Source organism: Phyllostomus discolor, chromosome 1 (genome assembly GCF_004126475.2).
Source record: "Phyllostomus discolor isolate MPI-MPIP mPhyDis1 chromosome 1, mPhyDis1.pri.v3, whole genome shotgun sequence".
Lineage (NCBI taxonomy): Eukaryota > Metazoa > Chordata > Mammalia > Chiroptera > Phyllostomidae > Phyllostomus > Phyllostomus discolor.
The window spans coordinates 191,145,641-191,163,516 of NC_040903.2; the positions used below are offsets into that span (position 1 = coordinate 191,145,641).

General features: G+C 41.4%; 1 protein-coding gene across 2 annotated transcripts; it reads right to left on the reverse strand.

The window, feature by feature from the left end:
- Positions 1–170: 170 nt before the first annotated feature.
- On the reverse strand, positions 171–13,924 carry ATP6V1D (ATPase H+ transporting V1 subunit D). Of its 2 annotated transcripts, XM_028506451.2 has the most exons (10): positions 13,808–13,924; positions 13,308–13,508; positions 8,712–8,829; positions 6,316–6,395; positions 4,467–4,534; positions 3,791–3,835; positions 3,122–3,225; positions 2,484–2,550; positions 1,328–1,406; positions 171–451 (listed from the first exon to the last, which is right to left on the reverse strand). In XM_028506451.2, the coding sequence occupies exons 2-10, from the start codon at positions 13,346–13,348 to the stop codon at positions 310–312; spliced, it is 744 nt and encodes a 247-aa protein (XP_028362252.1). In that variant the 5' UTR covers positions 13,349–13,508; positions 13,808–13,924; the 3' UTR covers positions 171–309. The 2 variants fall into 2 exon arrangements, with proteins under 2 accessions (XP_028362252.1, XP_035867011.1); XM_036011118.1 differs by lacking the exon at positions 13,808–13,924 and having other exon boundaries at positions 13,308–13,580.
- Between the last annotated feature and the right edge of the window lie 3,952 nt (positions 13,925–17,876).

Here is a 17,876-nt window from a genome sequence, read left to right on the forward strand (position 1 = left end):
GAGACCACTGCTGGTTCCTAAGGGGAACTTCCTAATGTGCTGGGTAAGCCGATCACATGTAACACAGATGCAGGTGGAGTACGGTGCTCTTCTGCAGCGTACACTTGTTTATCAAAATCTCATCTGTGATAAAGGTTGCTAAATTAGGATTCTGCAAAGGTACTCCCATAAATAGACGTTCAGGGAAATTTTACCACCAGTGAAATTCTTAGGCTGAAAAATAAACAGTTACACAAACCAAACCTATACACCGTGAACTAAAATGGTGCCATGTTAGGGTTTCTGGAAGAACCAGAGCAGGAAAGACGACTATTCAAACAGAAGGTCCTCATCCTTCTCTTCAGCCAGGAGATTGGCAGGTTCCATCACCTCTCCAGCTGCCCTCCGTTGTTCCAAGCTCTTCTCAGATTTTTCCTTGAGAATTTTTTTCTTCTCCTGTATTTTCTTTAACCTGTAAAATAAAGGAATTCTCTCAATGCTGTTTGAGTAGTAAAGTAGATTTGCTTCTAGTTTTGTAACAAGGATAATAAACACAAATTACAACAAAATTTTAATCTCAATTCAGTATCTTTATATAGCCCATTAAAAAAAGGATGGAGGTAAAATACACATATTTTAAGCTCATAACGGATTTCAAAAGCTTCTATTCCAAGGTGACCAAACTTTGAAATCCATTCCCTGATAATGGACCGGGTTTTGAGCATTCAGACATTTATTAAAACTTTGGAACACTTCATTTAGATCACCACAACCCTGAACGTCACTAAAGGGCAGAAACTAACCTCTGATCATTAGGATTATAAATCACACACTACTCAGGGCTCGAGATGGCACGTCTCCCCTGAGTAGGCCTGCCTTCACCTGTCCCCCACCTCCGTGACCCTGGCACACCGACCTGTACACTATTCAGTCCTTACCGTCTCTGCTGGCTTCAGTGTTCACGATCAACTATGTACGTGCGTCATTTCTCTCCCAGGACTGTGCTAACCCTCTAATGTAATGTCTCCTTCTGAAACATACTCAACATGCAGTCCATACTGAGTGACTGATTAATTCTGGTTTCTTTATATGTGGGAGACACCCAACCTAAATCACTGTTTCATTTTTTTAAATATTCAAGTATTTGACCAAAATTTTGGGTGATGCCATGCTTTAGTTATGTGTAAAACTAAACAGCAAACTGTCTTCACAGCCTTTGGCAATACTATTTCTTGCTTCTTACATATCAGAATAAAATACAAGCTGTGCTGATTTTAAAGAATGTGAGCACAGAGACTTTGGAATATGGAAAACAGAAGAAGATCAGGAACTGCCAGTTTCAACAAACCGATAGAACTCTTCTCGCTCTCTCTCATCCAGCTCTGTGACGATATAGGCGAGGGTGCGTTCGATCCGGGGGATGATGACTAGGGTTTAAAAAAATTCACACATAAGAACTTCAAACCACCTTTTTTCAAATTGCCAGTGCCCACTTGTATATCAGATACTTATTTTTTCTATTTATAAAACCAATTTACATTTAATGCACAAAATTTAGAAAACAAAAACATAAAAACAAAACTATAATCCAACCACCCTAGAGTAATTGTTTTAAATATTTTGGTATATGCCCTTCTCGTGTCTTTTCTATAGACAGATAAAATTAGACCACGATTATATGACACTGAATTTGTATGAATATATGACATTGAACCACAAGTGTTACTTTAAATCCACAGTAATCCACTGTCAAAACGAGTGTGGAGGCAGAGAGGATGCAGTAAGGTGTCAGTCATAAGGTTCTGTTTTACCTAGAATTCACCTGTGCTCACATGAGGGCTACAACAGTACCTCATCCCTTTTGATTTCCTGGTAGTTCTGTGTACAAGGGCTGGCACTACCAAGCAGTCAGGAAGTAACTTCCTGTTTCACACTAATAGAGCCCAAGCAAAATCACTTCTTTGCTATTCAAATTTTACTCCTTTTTTACCTTAAAATTGAAAAAATGAAAACTGAGTTTCTTAAACAGTATTATATCAACACTAAGCATAGTTTTAAAATAATGAAATAAGAAAGATGGAAAATATGCATCAAATGGGAAGACTTATTTTCAGAAATCAAGGACGACACTTTCTAGAAGAGGGATTTCAAATAAATATTTAATGTGTTCAAAAAGTTGTACACTCAGTGATTGGAAAGAACTAAAAACACTAGGGCTCTTGCGAAATAGTTTCTAACCCTTTATTCATGTATAACTGGAAATGAGTAAGATATTCCATAATTTCAAACTCCCTACTCGTGTCTAACTCCCCACCCCCCAATCATACAGCTCCTTCTACCAAAGCACTTACTCTTTGCTGCTCTGCAGACTCACTGCACTCCCTGCTGTGGGCAGTGCCTGCCTTACCCACCTGGTGGTCCGTGCCTGATCCTAGCAGCTGGGTAACGAAAGTGGAGGCAGGGACAGTGGATGAACAAAGGGCTTCATAGTAGCTTGCACTCACCGTGTTCAATGGCATTTACACGCCTGTTGGTTATCTTAATGGCTTCGTCCAAAGTAACAAAGGAAGTCTGAAACAAGAGGACAAACACTCCAAGTACAAAGTCTTCCAGTCACGCCCTGTTCACTCGGCTCCACTCGGCACTGGTAGAGAACACTTGGAAACCAAGACTACTGCTTTTTAACACGTTAAAAAAATTCTTGTGAGATTTCCATAGGGGTAACACTTAATCTCCATGCTATCATAATTTATTTATTTCAGGCTTAAGTTACAAAAATGGCGAGAGGAGAGAACCATGCATGAATGACCTAGATATACATTCTCTGGCCTCAGAGGGAAAAAAAAAAACCACGGCTTTCGTGTGTGAACCATGTTGTATTTCCATTGAAATCTAGCACTGCCTGCTGCTGTTCTCATGTAGCAGAATGAAACTATACCACTGCTCCTCTGTTAGTAGCACAAATTGGGACAAAGGTGCAGAAGCCACCATTTCAGAAATTAAAACATCTTTGGCTTGTTTCATAGAGGGCCATGGAAACAGTCTAAAGCATTAAGTGCAGTGTGCGCTAGTCAAGATCTGAAGTTCACACTCGAATATCAAAAATCAAACTACAGGAGAGCTCCAGCAACACTCTGCCTACCTGCAGCGAGGCCAGTTCCACCAGTAGTTCCACCGCTTTGGCGTAATTCCTCTTTAATTTAGCCAGTTGTTCCCCACCTCGGGCTAAACCGGTCAGCTCATAACCTGAAAGAACCAGTCAGATGACATTTGTAATTGTAGAATAATAATCTTCCCCCTAAAATTCCCCAAGAGATAAGTCAGAACAATGACAAAATAGAGAGACAAATTCACTATATCTCTGTTAAATGCAGACACAAAGTGCCCATCTCACTCCCCAAACATTAAGAACATGATGCCGAGTAGTTTTGCACAAGGATCCTATTCTAGCTACAGCGGAGGTTTCCAACCAGCCCCCACTGCACTGGACCGCTGGGTTAACCAGTGCGCCCATCCCCTCTGCAGACCGCACGGCCTGGTGCCCAGCGCAGTGCCGCCCTCTGTGAACAGGTGGCTCTCCGGAATGCTCTACTTTACGCAAGCTGTACAAAACATTTCACGTGAACCAGTGAAAGGTGAGTGCAAGGAAAGAATACTGTTCCTTCTATTAAAAAGAAATCCTACTTTGGACAGACTGAATAAAGATGTTTTGCTACTCCAAAAATGTTGTCAAATTAGGGAAGGGTCAGGTAATTCCCAGAACAAAACTCATTTAAAGAGGAGTCAGGAGAGCCCAGAGACACAAACTTACTGTCAGTTCCTTCATGGTAGTGTTCAAACACTGGCAAAGTGACACCTGTTCAACACAGAAAAAGTCAGCAGACTGTCCAGAATCATCACTGCTTTCCAAGAGCGAATTTAGGAACCTGCCTTCTTAAGTGTTTAATCCTATCTTAAAATTAAATTAGCCTCGGCAATAAAGGAGCTGATTGTTACCATGGGTTTTTTTTTTCCTTTCAGCCTTGATGTGTATTTAGTATACCAAAAAAAAACCCCTGCACATATTTACTGTATACATGGTGCACCCATGGTAATAAACATATCCATCATCTCCAACAGATTTTGTGTGTCCCTTTTCCTTGGCATGTGTGTGCCAAGAGCTCTCAACATGAGACCTACCCGGTCCTCCTGTGCACAAGTTCCTCAGCGCGCGACACCGTATTATCCTGTTGGCGCTCCACAGTACAAGGCACCTCTAAAATGCACTCACCTTGTACTGCCCTCGCTTTATACCCACCGAACAACTCCCCAGTTTCCCGCCCCCACCCCCGAGACCCCCAGTTACAACTGGCTCAACATGTAAAGCCAATCAACTCGTTCTAAGTAGAAAGGATTAACTGGGATATCTAGATCTTGCTGTATAAACAGGTTAATTTTAAAATGTCACCTTTTCTCCCCCGAGGGTTCTAAAAGGGTTGGAAAGTTACCTGCTACATTATCTTTCTTTGCTCGAATCTTCACTTGGGCTTTATTTACGTTCTGGATGACCGTAGTGCTGCAGGGGAAAGGGCCTTGGTTTAGTTAAGGTTTTAGAGTGAGAAATAAACCCACAGGGACCCACTGGGTAACTTGAACAAGAGTGAGATTTCACAATTAAGTATGTTTTGACAATTGTCTTTTTCCAGAAAAGGCAAAAACTCACTGCTTCCAGAGGCGGGCCTCAGAAAGCAAAGAATGAATAATAATCAAAAATTAGTTGTAAGAAAACAACAAAGAATTATTTTACAGTATGCAGATTGCTTAAGTTTTCAGTCATACATGTGGAATTTTCATTCTGTTTATGTAATTTAGAGAAAACTTTCCTTCTTTTGGGTTTGTTGTTAAACCTAGGTTTGGCTAAGCAGGAGTACTATTCCTTTATCCTAGAACTTACCTGAATTCCTTCTGGCTTTGTCTGGCTCCTCATTACCACCATAAAATAGTGTTTTCCCCATAACCACCCCAAAGCATGCACACTACTGATTCCCTCCCTCCGCTGGAAAAGTCAGTGCAAGCTGTTTCCCCGCCCGCACTGGCACAACCTAGCCTGCTCCCTCAAAAGGCCTCCTGCCTCTCAGGCTATAAGACCTGCCAGCCAGGTAATCCTCCTAGATAGATAATAACTAAGAAGGAAGGAATCGTGTCATTGGATAAATAAGACTACAATAAAAACCCCTGAAAAGAATGTCCACCTCTGCCCCTGAACGGCCATTTGACTCAGGAGAGCTCTGAACTCACACTGAGATAAGTGCTTACCTGGTCTACTTCACAGGCTTACTTGGAGAATCACATAACGTGTAAATTTGCAAAACCCTGCCCTGGTTGGTGTAGCTCAGGGAACTGAGTGCCGGCCTGTGAACCTAAAGGCCACCAGTTCAATTCCCAGTCAAGGGCACATGCCCGGGTTGCGGGCCAGGTCCCTGCTTAGGGGTGTATGAGATTCAACCGATTGATGTATCTCTCACACATCGATATTTCTCTCCACTTTTCCCCTCCCTTCCTCTCTAAAATAAAATCTTTAAAAAATGTTTTAAAAGTTGGCAAAGCCCCTTTGTAAAGCAATAACTAAACTATTTGTATGCTTTGTAAAGCTTATACTGACATGACAAAGGCATAAATTCATGCCCTTTAAACAACCAATTCCATCCTCAAAAGTTTATCCTAAGGAAATAATTCAATAGAAAAAAAATACTTATGCATGAAGATGTTCATGGCATTTTTCTAATATTCTAGAACTCTGGAAATTAACCCAAAGTTCCACCACTAGAAGAAAAGGTTAAATTATGATACATCTACAGAAAGATTATGCAGTTACATAAGTAAAAACAAGGAAAAATGTTGATAAAATGTTAAATGAAAATGGACTATGAAATATGAAGTACCCCATGCCTGCAGCTATGTGACAGATACATGTGTGTAGCAATGAAAATGGTGTTAAGGTGATATGGTTAAAACTGTCCTTCCTTATTATTACTAGTAATATCAGGTGTCATGAATGCTTATTTTTTTAAAGATTGTATTTATTTTTAGAGGATAAGGGAAAGAGAAAGAGGGAGAGAAACATCAATGTGTGGTTGCCCCTCACATGCCCCCAACTGGGGACCTGGCCCTCAACCCAGGCATGTGCCCTGACTGGGAATCGAACCAGTGACCCTTTGGTTTGCAGGCCGGTGCTTAATCCACAGACCCACACCAGCCAGGGCTGAATGTTTATATTTAATTTAAAATGACTTTTAAATAAAATTGTGAACATAAAAGAACCCTGATTTTTCAAAACACCCCAGTTAGTCTTCTTACCTGAAGTCCCCTGCTGTGAACTTGGCCTCAGCAAGTGAAAAGGCAGCTTCTCTCATCACTTCCCCCATCAACATTTTAGTCTGGAAAAGCATGAATCCACAGCCAGTTCAAAAAAGTTTTTCACAAGGAAAAATCATGTAATCATGTTCCTTTAATAATCTTCAGTATTCTGTGTATGTGGTCAACACTGTTTGGTAATGATAAAAATTTCCAATTTTGCTTGAACAGCATTGGTTATGGTCACTAACAATGTTGCGAAACCATGAGTTTGATAATTAAAAATCAAAATCAAGACATTAAGAAAAAGAAAACTGAAGCTTTACTGCAGGACTGTGCTGTTTCTGTGGCCTGTGGCAGTCTGCTCGAATCAATCTCCTAAACTCACAGCAGTGCAGTCACAGTCCTCACAGGCAGTGACTCTGAAGTCCAGAACATTTCATGTTTGAGAATATCCAGCATTTTTTTGAGAGAGAAGAATAACGGGGACAGATGGGTAGAGAGTTACCTTACCAAGTACTAGAAATGCACAGCCACGGTGAGAAAATAAATCCAGTACAGACACAGGTAAGTCAACGACACGGAGCAGAATTCGGCAGAGCCCAGACTGGACCGGAATTTACTTGTGGGAAGAGACCATTCAATGGCCATCCATTTATGAGATGAAAAATCTAAATCCCTGCCTTCTCATATCAGTCCCCTCAAATCCACAGATTATTAAAGATAAAGGTTTATTTTTTAAACTATAAAATAAAATATAATAAAATATCTTCCTAATCTTTGTAGGGCTTTCTAAATATGTAACCCAGATGTAAGCTATGTAAAGGAAAGGACTAAGAGATTCCACAAAAAGGAAAAAAGATATTTTTAAGAAAGTCAGACTTGAAAAAAATATTTTTAGCATTTTGTACCCCAACATGAATATATATAGAACTTCTACAAAAAAAAAAAAAGAGAGAGAGAAATTTACCAAGAAAATCAAGTTACCAGTAAACATGAAGAGATGGTCAATCTTACAAATAATCAAAGGTAGTACAAACTAAAATAAGATAGCAATTTTAGCCCAATAGATTGGCAAAAAATAAAAATAGCCAATTTAAGGAAGTAGGTCCTCTTACTGATCAGTTGGTTGTATGTAAATTAGTATAACAATCTGGAGGGCTATTTGGCAGTTATCAAACACTTAAATGATTCCTGAAATTCTAAGAGTCTTTTCCAGAGAAAGGCTAGCATACATACACATGAGAATTTACGTTACCCTCCCCCACAAAATGGGAACACTACACATCCATCAGCAGAGACTTGGTTAAATTCCACCACCCATGTGATGGAGCACCACGCAGCTATTACACAGAACGAGACCGATCTATACGCATTGACGTGGAAAGCTGCCGTATTCTGCCGTGGAGCGAAGGAAGGGGTAATGGAACAGAAAACGTTACAGACACAGACATAGATATAGATGTAAATTTAAAATAGTTGCATGTTTCTTACTAAAAACATCTGTGTGTCCTGGACATATGGCCATACATGATACTCTTGGTATATGCTGTACAAAAGCAGTATTTTTGCTACGTGCTACCAAAGAGTGAGACAGAGACTGAGCAGGGGGAGGAGGGGAGGAGGGAGGGAGGGAGAAGACGGGTGGGGGGTGAGAGGGAGAAACGGAAATATGGAAAGCATATAAACCACAATATCGCAAAGAACTCCTTTGGGAAATGAAAGAAGGATGGTTGGGGGAGGGGGATATGGGACAGAACCTTCACTTTTTTTATACGCTTCTGTATTCACACATCATTTATCCAAAAAGCATTGAGTTAAAACGTACTATGTGCCAGCACTGTTCTAGACACTGAAAACACACTGCTAAAGACACAAAGTCCCCTCTCATGGAACTCACCTTCTCTAGTGGGGGTAAACAATCAAACAAGAAAATATGCTGTAGTGCACGCTATGATAAAAATAAAATAAGGCAACGTGACAGAAGTAAATATGGCAGTCACTTCAGATTGGGGAATCAGGGGTGGCCCCTCTGAAGAGACCATAATGGCCAGAGGAGCCAGTCATAAGGTGTTCTAGAGAAAGAGCATTCCAGGCAAAAGAAACAAAACAGCTAATGCGAAGGCCCTGGAGGAGGGTGTCAGATAGACTGTAGCAAAGGAGGTCAGAGAAGCAGGCAGGGGCCGAATTAGATCAAGTGGGGCTAGTGGGCAAGTGTAAGGAGTTTGGATTTTTATTAAATGAACTAGGTAAAACTCATTACTTTATAGTGATATTTTTACTTTTGGAAGAAAAAAATGAATTAAAATAACAAAGAAAAACTAAAATGTCAATGGCCATGCTGGATTCTCCTTAGATATTTCTAAAATAAATACTGTCCTAGGCAAAGTTCACTCTACCTCTATGATCTTCTTTAGGATCTGTCGAAATCGAAGAGTTAAGGCATCAGACTTTTTCTTCAGGAGGTTTCGACCTGTCTGTGCTCCTTTTAATCGAGCCTTCATGATGGTCTGTGCCCTGTGTAAACAAAGGTAAAGATGTTCCCATTGTTTAAAAGAAAGAAAAATACCTCCCCCATACAATGTTCAAATTATGCTTTATTCTTTGATGTCATCCAAGTAATATATAGCATTTGTAGCTGACAGGTTTAACTGGTTTCTAACACTGCAGATTTCCACCCTCAGGTGTTCCATATATGAAGTTTTATTTATTTAAAACCAAAACAATATTTTAATATCTAGAATATTTATTAAGTCATGATAAAATTTTCAGGAGTGCTATTTTATGATGCCAGCAGAGTTTAAGTACTTATTTGACTTGTATACCTGTTTCCATTACAAGTGTATTAAGGATTCTTTTTTAAGAATCTGTCTACTAATTTATACCACAATTTGAAATGCATTTGCCTCCAGGACCAATGATTCCACTTTGAGGACTTTATCCCACAAAGTTACTCCCACGTGTACACAAAAAATACGTCCCAGCCCTGGCTGGTGTGGCTCAGTGGATTGAGCTCCCTATTGCGAAGCAAAGGGTCGCCAGTTCGATTCCCAGTCAAGGCACATGGCTGGGTTGTGAGCCAGGCCCCCAGTAGGGGACGTAGGAGAGAGAGGCAACCACACATTGATGTTTCTCTCCCTCTTTCTCTCTCCCTTCCCCTCTCTCTAAAAAGAAATAAAATCTTTAAAAAATATACGTCCCAGGTTGAGAATGAGTGCTCCAGCATTGTTTGTAAGAGCAAATGGGCGGAAACAAGTTAAATACTTAATAAATTATGATTCTTTGTACAATGGAATGATATGCAGACGTTAAAAAAAAGATGAAGGTAGGTCTGCATGTGCTCCTTACATTAAACTGTTCGAGCTCTGCAAAGCAAGGAGGGATAAGTATACTTATACAGAGAACAGCCTAGAAAGGATTCAAAGAAACTGGCAACAGTTTCTTTTGGGAAATGGGACTGAATGAAAAACACTGATTTATTTTTACTATTATATTTTTCTATCTTTTACATTTTATTCCACAAACATGTATTGCTTTTTCTATTAAAAGTGTGGCATTAAAGTGTTTTGATATCATCAATCAAGAGTCTACAACCAATTAATTTGTAAATGACTTTACGTAACAAATGAATGTAACAAATTAGGTAACAAATGACTTTGAGTAACTGATAAATGACATATGTAAGTAAAGACTCCTGAGAAGTGACAAGTTACTGAAGCCTCCTTACCTCCTATTTCAGTCTTTTCCCATCAGAAACACTGATACCAAAGTCAAGAAACCAACAGCAAAAATTGACATTTCTGTTCTTGCCACCATATGCCAGATAAAATTTAATAATGGAAAAAAGTGGGTAATAAGCTTTAACAACAGGTTATCTAACTTAGATACTTAAAGTGGTATAAGGGGATATAATTTCATATGAATAGTGTTATAACCAGCTGCAAAATAGTGACTATTAATGGACCTTTTGGCTAAATGTTTAGATTATATTGAAATCTTTTACCACAGGGCAAAGGTTACTGAGACAATCCTTAGAGTTGGGAGAACTTTAGACATTATCCTGAAAGTTAAGAAAATGAGGCTCAGAAAAATGAAACACCTTTTCCACAGCCACTCAGTGAAGAAAAGGCAGAGGAGGATTTGAACCAGCTTTCTGATTCCAGTGACCTGCCAAAGGCCCAAACTAAGGCTCAAACCTAGGCCCACTATATCCCAACCACGTGGGACCTTTCCTCTCCTACAGGTTATAAATTGCATCAAAAGAACGGTTCTCTCTCCCTCTGACTGAAGGTCCAACCGAGTGAAGCTGGTTCAGGTTCCTGACTGAGCAGGAGCTAGCCACCCAATGTGTACATTTAAACATACTGTACTGTTGACACTAACCACCAGAATTTGGGCTCCAAGAGTTGGATCAAATTTAAGTCAAATCCTGGTACAGCAGATTCCAGGAAGTTCATGGTAAAAAGGCAAACTGGTTGATAAAAATGAATTTACCTTGCTAATTTTCATTTCCTCCTTAGGTAATGGCACCTATGTAAAATAGACAAATTTTTACTCTTGACACTCAAAGAGTGACATGCCCAAGAGCTTACAGCTCTTGTAGTTATAATCTGGATTTACTGACTTCTGTTGATTCCAAATCCTTCTTGCCTCCTTTGATTCCACCTTAAATTTGTTTTTCTCTCTCTGGCATGTAAGTGGGTGTCAGCCCCATTTCACAGGCTAACACTGTAAGCTGGAGCTGTTTAAAACAGAAGTCACTACTGTATTTTCTAGCCTAGCTCTTAAAAAAACTGTTCTTTTACAAGTTTCAGAGCTGCTCAGCCCTTCTTAAAAGTGTCTGACTTTGAGCTAGGATGACAACTTTGTTTCCAGATGAATCAAAGGCATCTGACTACATGACAAGTACCTACACTAGGCCTTTGGGAAAATATTTAGAAAAGCAGTTAATTCCTGCACCTGATTTTCCTCTCAAACTGCAAGCTGAGTGCTCTCAAATAGTAATTTCCACCTTCACAAACCTATCATTCTTCTTGTCCAAGCCCACGGAAGTCTGTTTTTCCCTCTAAGTCTTAAAACTAAAGCTGAAAACAGATTTTATTCAGTAATCACAGCCAGTAGGAGAAAGAGCTGAGCTCCATTCTGATTTGTGCAGAGGTGACTGGACATTTTAAAGGGAGAATGAGGGAGGGAAGGAAGAGGGGACTCCAGCAGAGTCGGGGAAGTGATGAATTAGAGAGAGCTAGCTGGTCAGGAGAAATGCAATTAGGCCAGCTGTGTCTGCCAGTGGACAATTATGGAAGTTAGGATTCTATTCACACTGACCTCCAATCCTTCCCAAAGATTACATTTCAAAGAAATGGTATTCCGGTCCTTGAGAAAGCTACCTCTAATTTCTAGGGGAGACATACACATCTCAATGGGAAAATGATGGATTCATCACTGTAGGCCCTTTTCAGTAAAAAAAAATGTCCCAAGAAAGGTCAGGGATCCATCGTCGGGTGTTGGCTAGAACAAACAGCAAATTCTCCAGGCAGCACTGAGCTTTCTCGGGCGTACAAATTTTAATGGGAGCTGGTGTCATCCTAGAACACAGCCTGAGGCTTCGAGCAGCCATGCTAAATGGACTTTGGCCGTTTCTCAGTGCAGAGATTTGGACAAAGTCAGTCATTAAGTGCTGGGAACTTGGCAGTTTTCACTACCCCAGGATAGTCCTGATCCTTATCCATTTCTCAGGCACTGCCTTTCTCCACAACTGACGTGATTCCCATCTAGTACAAACAGCTATTAGAAAGTCAGTAGGTGAAAGTAAAAAAATAAACAAAAAGCCAGTAACTCCATTTCACTAAGGGCTGCAGCCACTCAGACAGAGGCAGAAATCTAGGTTTGGGGTTTGAAAATAACTCTTTTTAGAATCCTGATTCTCAGAGAAAAAAGTCAAGGTAAAGAAAAACAACAGAGTACCTCCAAAGAAATACGACCACAATGAAAAAGATCTGAATGTCAGAGCCAAAACTAATTGTCTGCTCCTCACTGAAGGAAAAAAAAAAAAAAAAAGAGGACAAGGAAACGGAGGAGAGAGCAAATAAGATCTTGACTTTCCACACATTGTTAAGGTAGGTTTGAGAAAAACCTCAACATTTTCCTACAGACTAGTGAACACCTAGGACGATATGCTATTTCTCCTGCCAAAGAAGTCAGGCAAAAAGAGAAAGGCGGCCCGCAACCGAGCAGATCACACCATGGGTTCATTCAAGGAACACTTTCTGCGGACTGTCTACGGACTGATAACCGAGACACTTTCTCATCCTGGAGGGAGCTCACAGTCCCACGGGAAAGACGTGCACACAAATCCGATCCACTGTACAATGTGATGGGCAATGTTAGCAGAGGTCTAAACAAGGTGCAATGGTGACAGTGCAAGAGGAGTGCGTCAGGAACTCAGGGCTATCTTCCCACCGCGAGTGACATTTCCTGACATCTTGGAAAATGACTATGGGGAATCTAAGGCGGAAGGGACATCCCCGCTAGGGCGTTTCGATTCGACAACACCCAGTTTGGCGTAGAAGTCTCTTCTATATGCTTCCCACCGCAGTAAACTTCCCTTCTCAGTCCATCTCTCCGCCAAGCTGAGCCCTGTCAGGGCAGGAGTGGCGACGATTCACAGTTACATAAATCCGGTGCCTGCTTCAATGGGAATGTGGAATGAATGGCTCGATGAATGAGTGAGGTAAGCGAACGCCCACAGAAGCCAGCAGGCCCGGCGCCTGTTCCTATAGACCGGGATCGCTCCGACCAGTCCGGTTCGCTCACAGGAATGTGTGAGGGGATCGTAAGGGAGCCTGGCCCTGGACTCACGAACAGAGACGGGGAGAGCTCAAGATCCACCCAGAAAATCAGGAACCTCGCTGCTAGTCCAGGGTACGGAGGAACCAAGAATCCCGCCAGACGTTCCTGAACGCATCGAGGGCTGCTCGTCCCATTCTTTTACTTACATTCGTGAGGGAAAGATTTCAATTCGGTCTTTGCTCGACATTCTGACGACGACTGTTCGCCTCGAGTTACCAGCCGGGCAATCCGGGCTGCCACTGCCCCGGCCAGTGTCTTCCTTTACCAGAACCAGCTGGTTCTGTCACCTGACCCCCATCTCGCGTTGCTAAGAGGCCGCTGGGCTACGCATCCTCCAGTTCCGCTTCCTGTTGGTACCGGGAATACGAGGGTGAGGGAGGAGGAAGGGGAGGATGTGAAAAAGGCGGTGCCCGGATGTTGAGGCGCGCGCACCAAGAGACGGCCCCTCACTTCCGGTTCGCTCCCCAGCCCCTCCCGCTGCAGCTCCAGGCGGCTGCGCAAGACTCAGCTAGAGTGATGCTAAAGGAGAGAAGAGTACACTCCCTCTCTTCTTCCGCCTGTCATTTTTGGTCACAGCGCCACCTCATGATTTACCGAAGGCTTAAGAGAGGATTTATTCTTCAGGGACAAAGAATCAGAGTCCTACCTCTTCCTCGCGCCTTGACGGTTGCTTATCAAAAACTAAAGAGACCGAGAAAGCGTACTTTTCAGGTCCTCCTGTCATCTACGCTCTTCCTTGTTCTCGGAGGACCTGGACTCTATGGTCAGTGACGAAGAGGGGGCCTCTATTCTGTTGGCGCTTGCGTGCTGCTGAGTAGTTCCGCATGCGCGGTGGGGTTGAGCGAAGCGCACGCTGAGAATCGACGGCTGCTGCGAGTGGGTCACTACTCTCTCTTCGATTAAAGAGCGCGGTCTGGGACCCCACTACGGGATTCACACAGATACCTCAGGTGAACAGTCCTTTAGATCGGTTTCTCGAAGAGCTCGCTCTCGTCGTGTCCAGTACATGGGTGGTCAAGAGGCGGTAGGCCCCGGGCTCACTCCGCTCCCGTCCCGGCGCGGGAAGTGTCTGGATACCACCGCCACCACCCGCGGCCTCCGTGGCGGTCTTTCCGTGTTGCGGCGGTGCCTTTGTACGAGCGGAGGAATCTCGTGAAGGAAAGTGGGCCAAGTGACTCCACAGCCTCTTCAGTGTAGTAGTTAAAAGTGAGGATGCTTTGAGGTGGGGCGTCTCGGGAGAACACAGTGACACCCCCGTCCCAGGACGCTCAGCACTTTGCTCTTTCCGGGCTGGAGAATTCTGCCTTATTTTTTACTTTCGGCCCCTTTACTGTCTCAGTGGAAACCGGAGAGGACGACACCTCAAGGGACTAGTAGGATGGGTCACAGTGTTGGCGAGAGCTGGGTTATAAAGGGTCCATGAGTAGTTTATTCATTTGATCGTTTATTTTTAAAAATTGAAGCTCTCGCTACCTCATCGTCCGAGATATGCATTTCTGTAAAGTGAATCACCCTTTTGAGTTAAAACATGCTGTTAAAGAGTTTAATAGGCTTCCTGTCGGTTTGCCGTATTTCAGCACTGATGAGATCAGAATTACAGAAGCACTTGCTGTGGTCTTACAGTTAAGTCAAACTAAAACATAAGGTAAGGGAATTTTAGGATTCGTACGTATGCAGCATGAGGTCCCTTTTATTATCTCCCAAACTTAAGGTACCTGAATTTTCATTAAACAAGAAACATTGTTTCCTGTAGAATACATGTAGCAGAGAAGTCTTGTGTCCTCTCTTTTGAAGTTGTTATTGAAGGAAAAAACTTGCGAGTCTCTGTCTTGGAACAGTTTGGGAATTACTTCTACTCACAGAGCTGTACTGCCACTTCTCAGTTCATCTGATGCCGGATGACTGATGCGTAAAAGCTCTCAGACGCACGGTGATATTGGTGGATATTGGTGCTTCCTTTTTCAACTACAGTGAGATACTTTAAAGCTTTATTTTCTGTAGCACTTCTGTATTAAAAACTCGCATTTAGAGAGCGTATATTAGAGTCTAGTTAAAATTACCACGAGAGTTGTTTCTACACATAATACATTTCCCTTTGAAAAGGAATGGGGACTTCCTGTATCCATTGTGGTGACTCGACCCTGCACTGATTTAGGAAAGAAATCCTACCTACCAGTTGACCAGGCAAAATCACTGACAGTGCAGGGCATCTGAAATTAGTTTGGAGTGCAGTTAATATATTCTGAAAGATTGTTCTTTAACAAAGAGCACATATGGTACTGTAGTGCTGTGACATAGGTTCTGTGGGTTAAAGACACTCTGAATTTAATGTCATGGACTTGGTTTTAGCTGGTGTTGTAATACTTATTAAGCATTCGTACTTAAAAAAGTCACTTAATGTTTCTGTTCCTTGGTTCCCTGTTAATTGATTGCACCACCATGTCCTTTCACAATACTTTATACTGCAATTATTTGCTTATTACTTTGTTTCCCACTCCAAACTGAAGCTCTTCAGTTAAGACCCTTAACTGTTTTATAGGCAGTGCTCATTACATAGTAGATACTGCAAAAGTAATTATCAAATTAAGTTACAAAATGGAAATATTTTTGCCTTTTTTATATTTGTATACAAATGTCATATTTGTATAGTATGTTACACTTTAAAAATGTTTTTACATTTTTTTAAAGATTTTATTTATTTAATTTTAGACAGGGGAAGGGAGAGACACACCAATGTGTGGTTGCCTCTCACACGCCCCCTACTGGGGACCTGGCCTGCAACCCAGGCTTGTGCCCTTATGGGGAGTCAAACCAGTGACCCTTTCGTTCACAGGCTTGCTCACAATCCACTGAGCCACACCAGCTGGGGCATTTTTACATGTATTTTATCTCATTTGATTCTCTCCACAAATCTGGGGGGGTGCGTGGCCCAGACTAGAAACTACAGTTCAATGGAAAATACGTTTCCCAAGCAACCACAGTTGCTTGCTTACTAGTAAGTAAGATAGTAAGGACTGGTACATCTAACAACTGCTGCTGAAGTTCACTGGGCTACTTACCTGACCTGAGGATTTATTTGAAGGCCAAATAAAATAAGGCAAAGTGCTTTGAAAATTATATAAATTTTATGGCACCATTTTTCCATGATTGGGGGTAGGGTAGCTGAGCTCAGGCAGTAATGTGAGCCTGGGGAGCCATTGTAAATACAGATGAAGCTTTGCTGGCTCCCCTGGCACTCCTCTCCTATGGTGTGGACCCGGTTTCTAACAGGCCACTGACCCCTACCAGTCTGTGACCTGGGGGTTGGGAACCCCTGAATAAAGGACTGATAGATATGTAACTTGTGGCCTCTATTTTCCTGGCTGATTCTTTTAAAAGTTAGTGTAATTATCAGCATAAATGTGGAGATATGTTCCGGATCTATGAACCAGTATTGCAGGTTCTTTGTGAAATGCACTCTTTTTGTGCATTTTGTGAAATAGAAATGCTACTTTCTATTTTTACTGTGAGTAATATATTTACCATCAGCAATATTCCTGTATTTTCCTTATATATTGCAGAGAGACATGAACCTCCTAAAGCTGTAGCATTCATATGTCCCTTCAGGATTTTTTCACATTATTACCTACGTTCTTTAACCATGAAATTAAGCCTTGCTTTCCCAAAATTATCAGCTTTACTATTTGAAGAAACTTGATAAGTAAATGTGGTTAGCACATGTTAAAATGTTATTAAAACTATTTTACAGTTTTATGACATTTTGTTTTGATACCCAGTTTGAAGCATTTTTAGCTCTGAAATTTTAGTAATTTATATACAGATAGTTGACAACAGTTCCCCCCCCCAAAAAAAAGCCCTCCTAAAACTGAAATGACTAGATCAGCTGTTTTCTTGGTAATTCTGGCCATTGAATGTCTACTCCCCTTTATTTGCTAAATCCGTTTTGTCAAGCTACAAGAGAATTATATCTCTCCAGCTATTATCAGTGTGCTACTTTTTTGTTGTTAAACAGGATAGCTTAGTACTGGAATTTTTCATTAATCTGTAGTATATGCTTCAGTACTGAATACTTATATTAATGTTGCTCTCTGTTTAAAATGTTTCTAATATAATATATTTATCGATAATATTGAGAGAAAATATTGCCTGATGAATAAGCAGAGACTATGGATCCAAACTTCATAGGTTCAAATTCCAACACTATCACTTGTTAGTAGTATATGACAGAAAAAGTTGCTTAACCTGTGCTTCAGTTTCTTCATCTATAAAAAGGGGAGGACTAGGGAGAAAGTGGTACCTTAGGGAACTAGGAAGTGGCCAGATGGTATAGGATCCTGTAGGTAGTAGAAAGGTGTATTTCAACCAATGGGAAGCTACTGGGAAGATACATGTGGGTGCAGTGAGCAGTTCTGCAACTGCACTGCAGCTGAACTCCCGTGTTCTATGAGCTGGATGTGAATGCTCGGTCTGGAAGATCAAGCAATGGCAGGTTTATTTCCCAGTCAAGTTAATGATTTTCACATATTTTTCATAGTCACTTAGGTCCTGTAAGTTCAGCTTGTCTTCTGAACTTTGACAAGGGTAAACTGGTTAAGTTAGCAGAAAAATATGAAGATCATCAACTATGATTAGTTTGAGAGCTTCCATGTAAAAAATATATTTCTACTCATGGTATGATTTCAGGCTCGTGGGTCATAAAAGGAATGGTGCTGAAA

What these genes read in the sequence shown, in the direction of transcription:
- ATP6V1D (XM_028506451.2), bottom strand. Translation starts at nt 13,348, where the DNA reads ATGTCGAGCAAAGACCGAATTGAAATCTTTCCCTCACGAAT. An exon ending in TCCTAAAGAAGATCATAGAG is followed by an intron (nt 6,396 to 8,711) that starts GTAGAGTGAACT and finishes ATGCTTTTCCAG; the next exon opens with ACTAAAATGTTGATGGGGGA. An exon ending in TTCACAGCAGGGGACTTCAG is followed by an intron (nt 4,535 to 6,315) that starts GTAAGAAGACTA and finishes TTTCCCCTGCAG; the next exon opens with CACTACGGTCATCCAGAACG.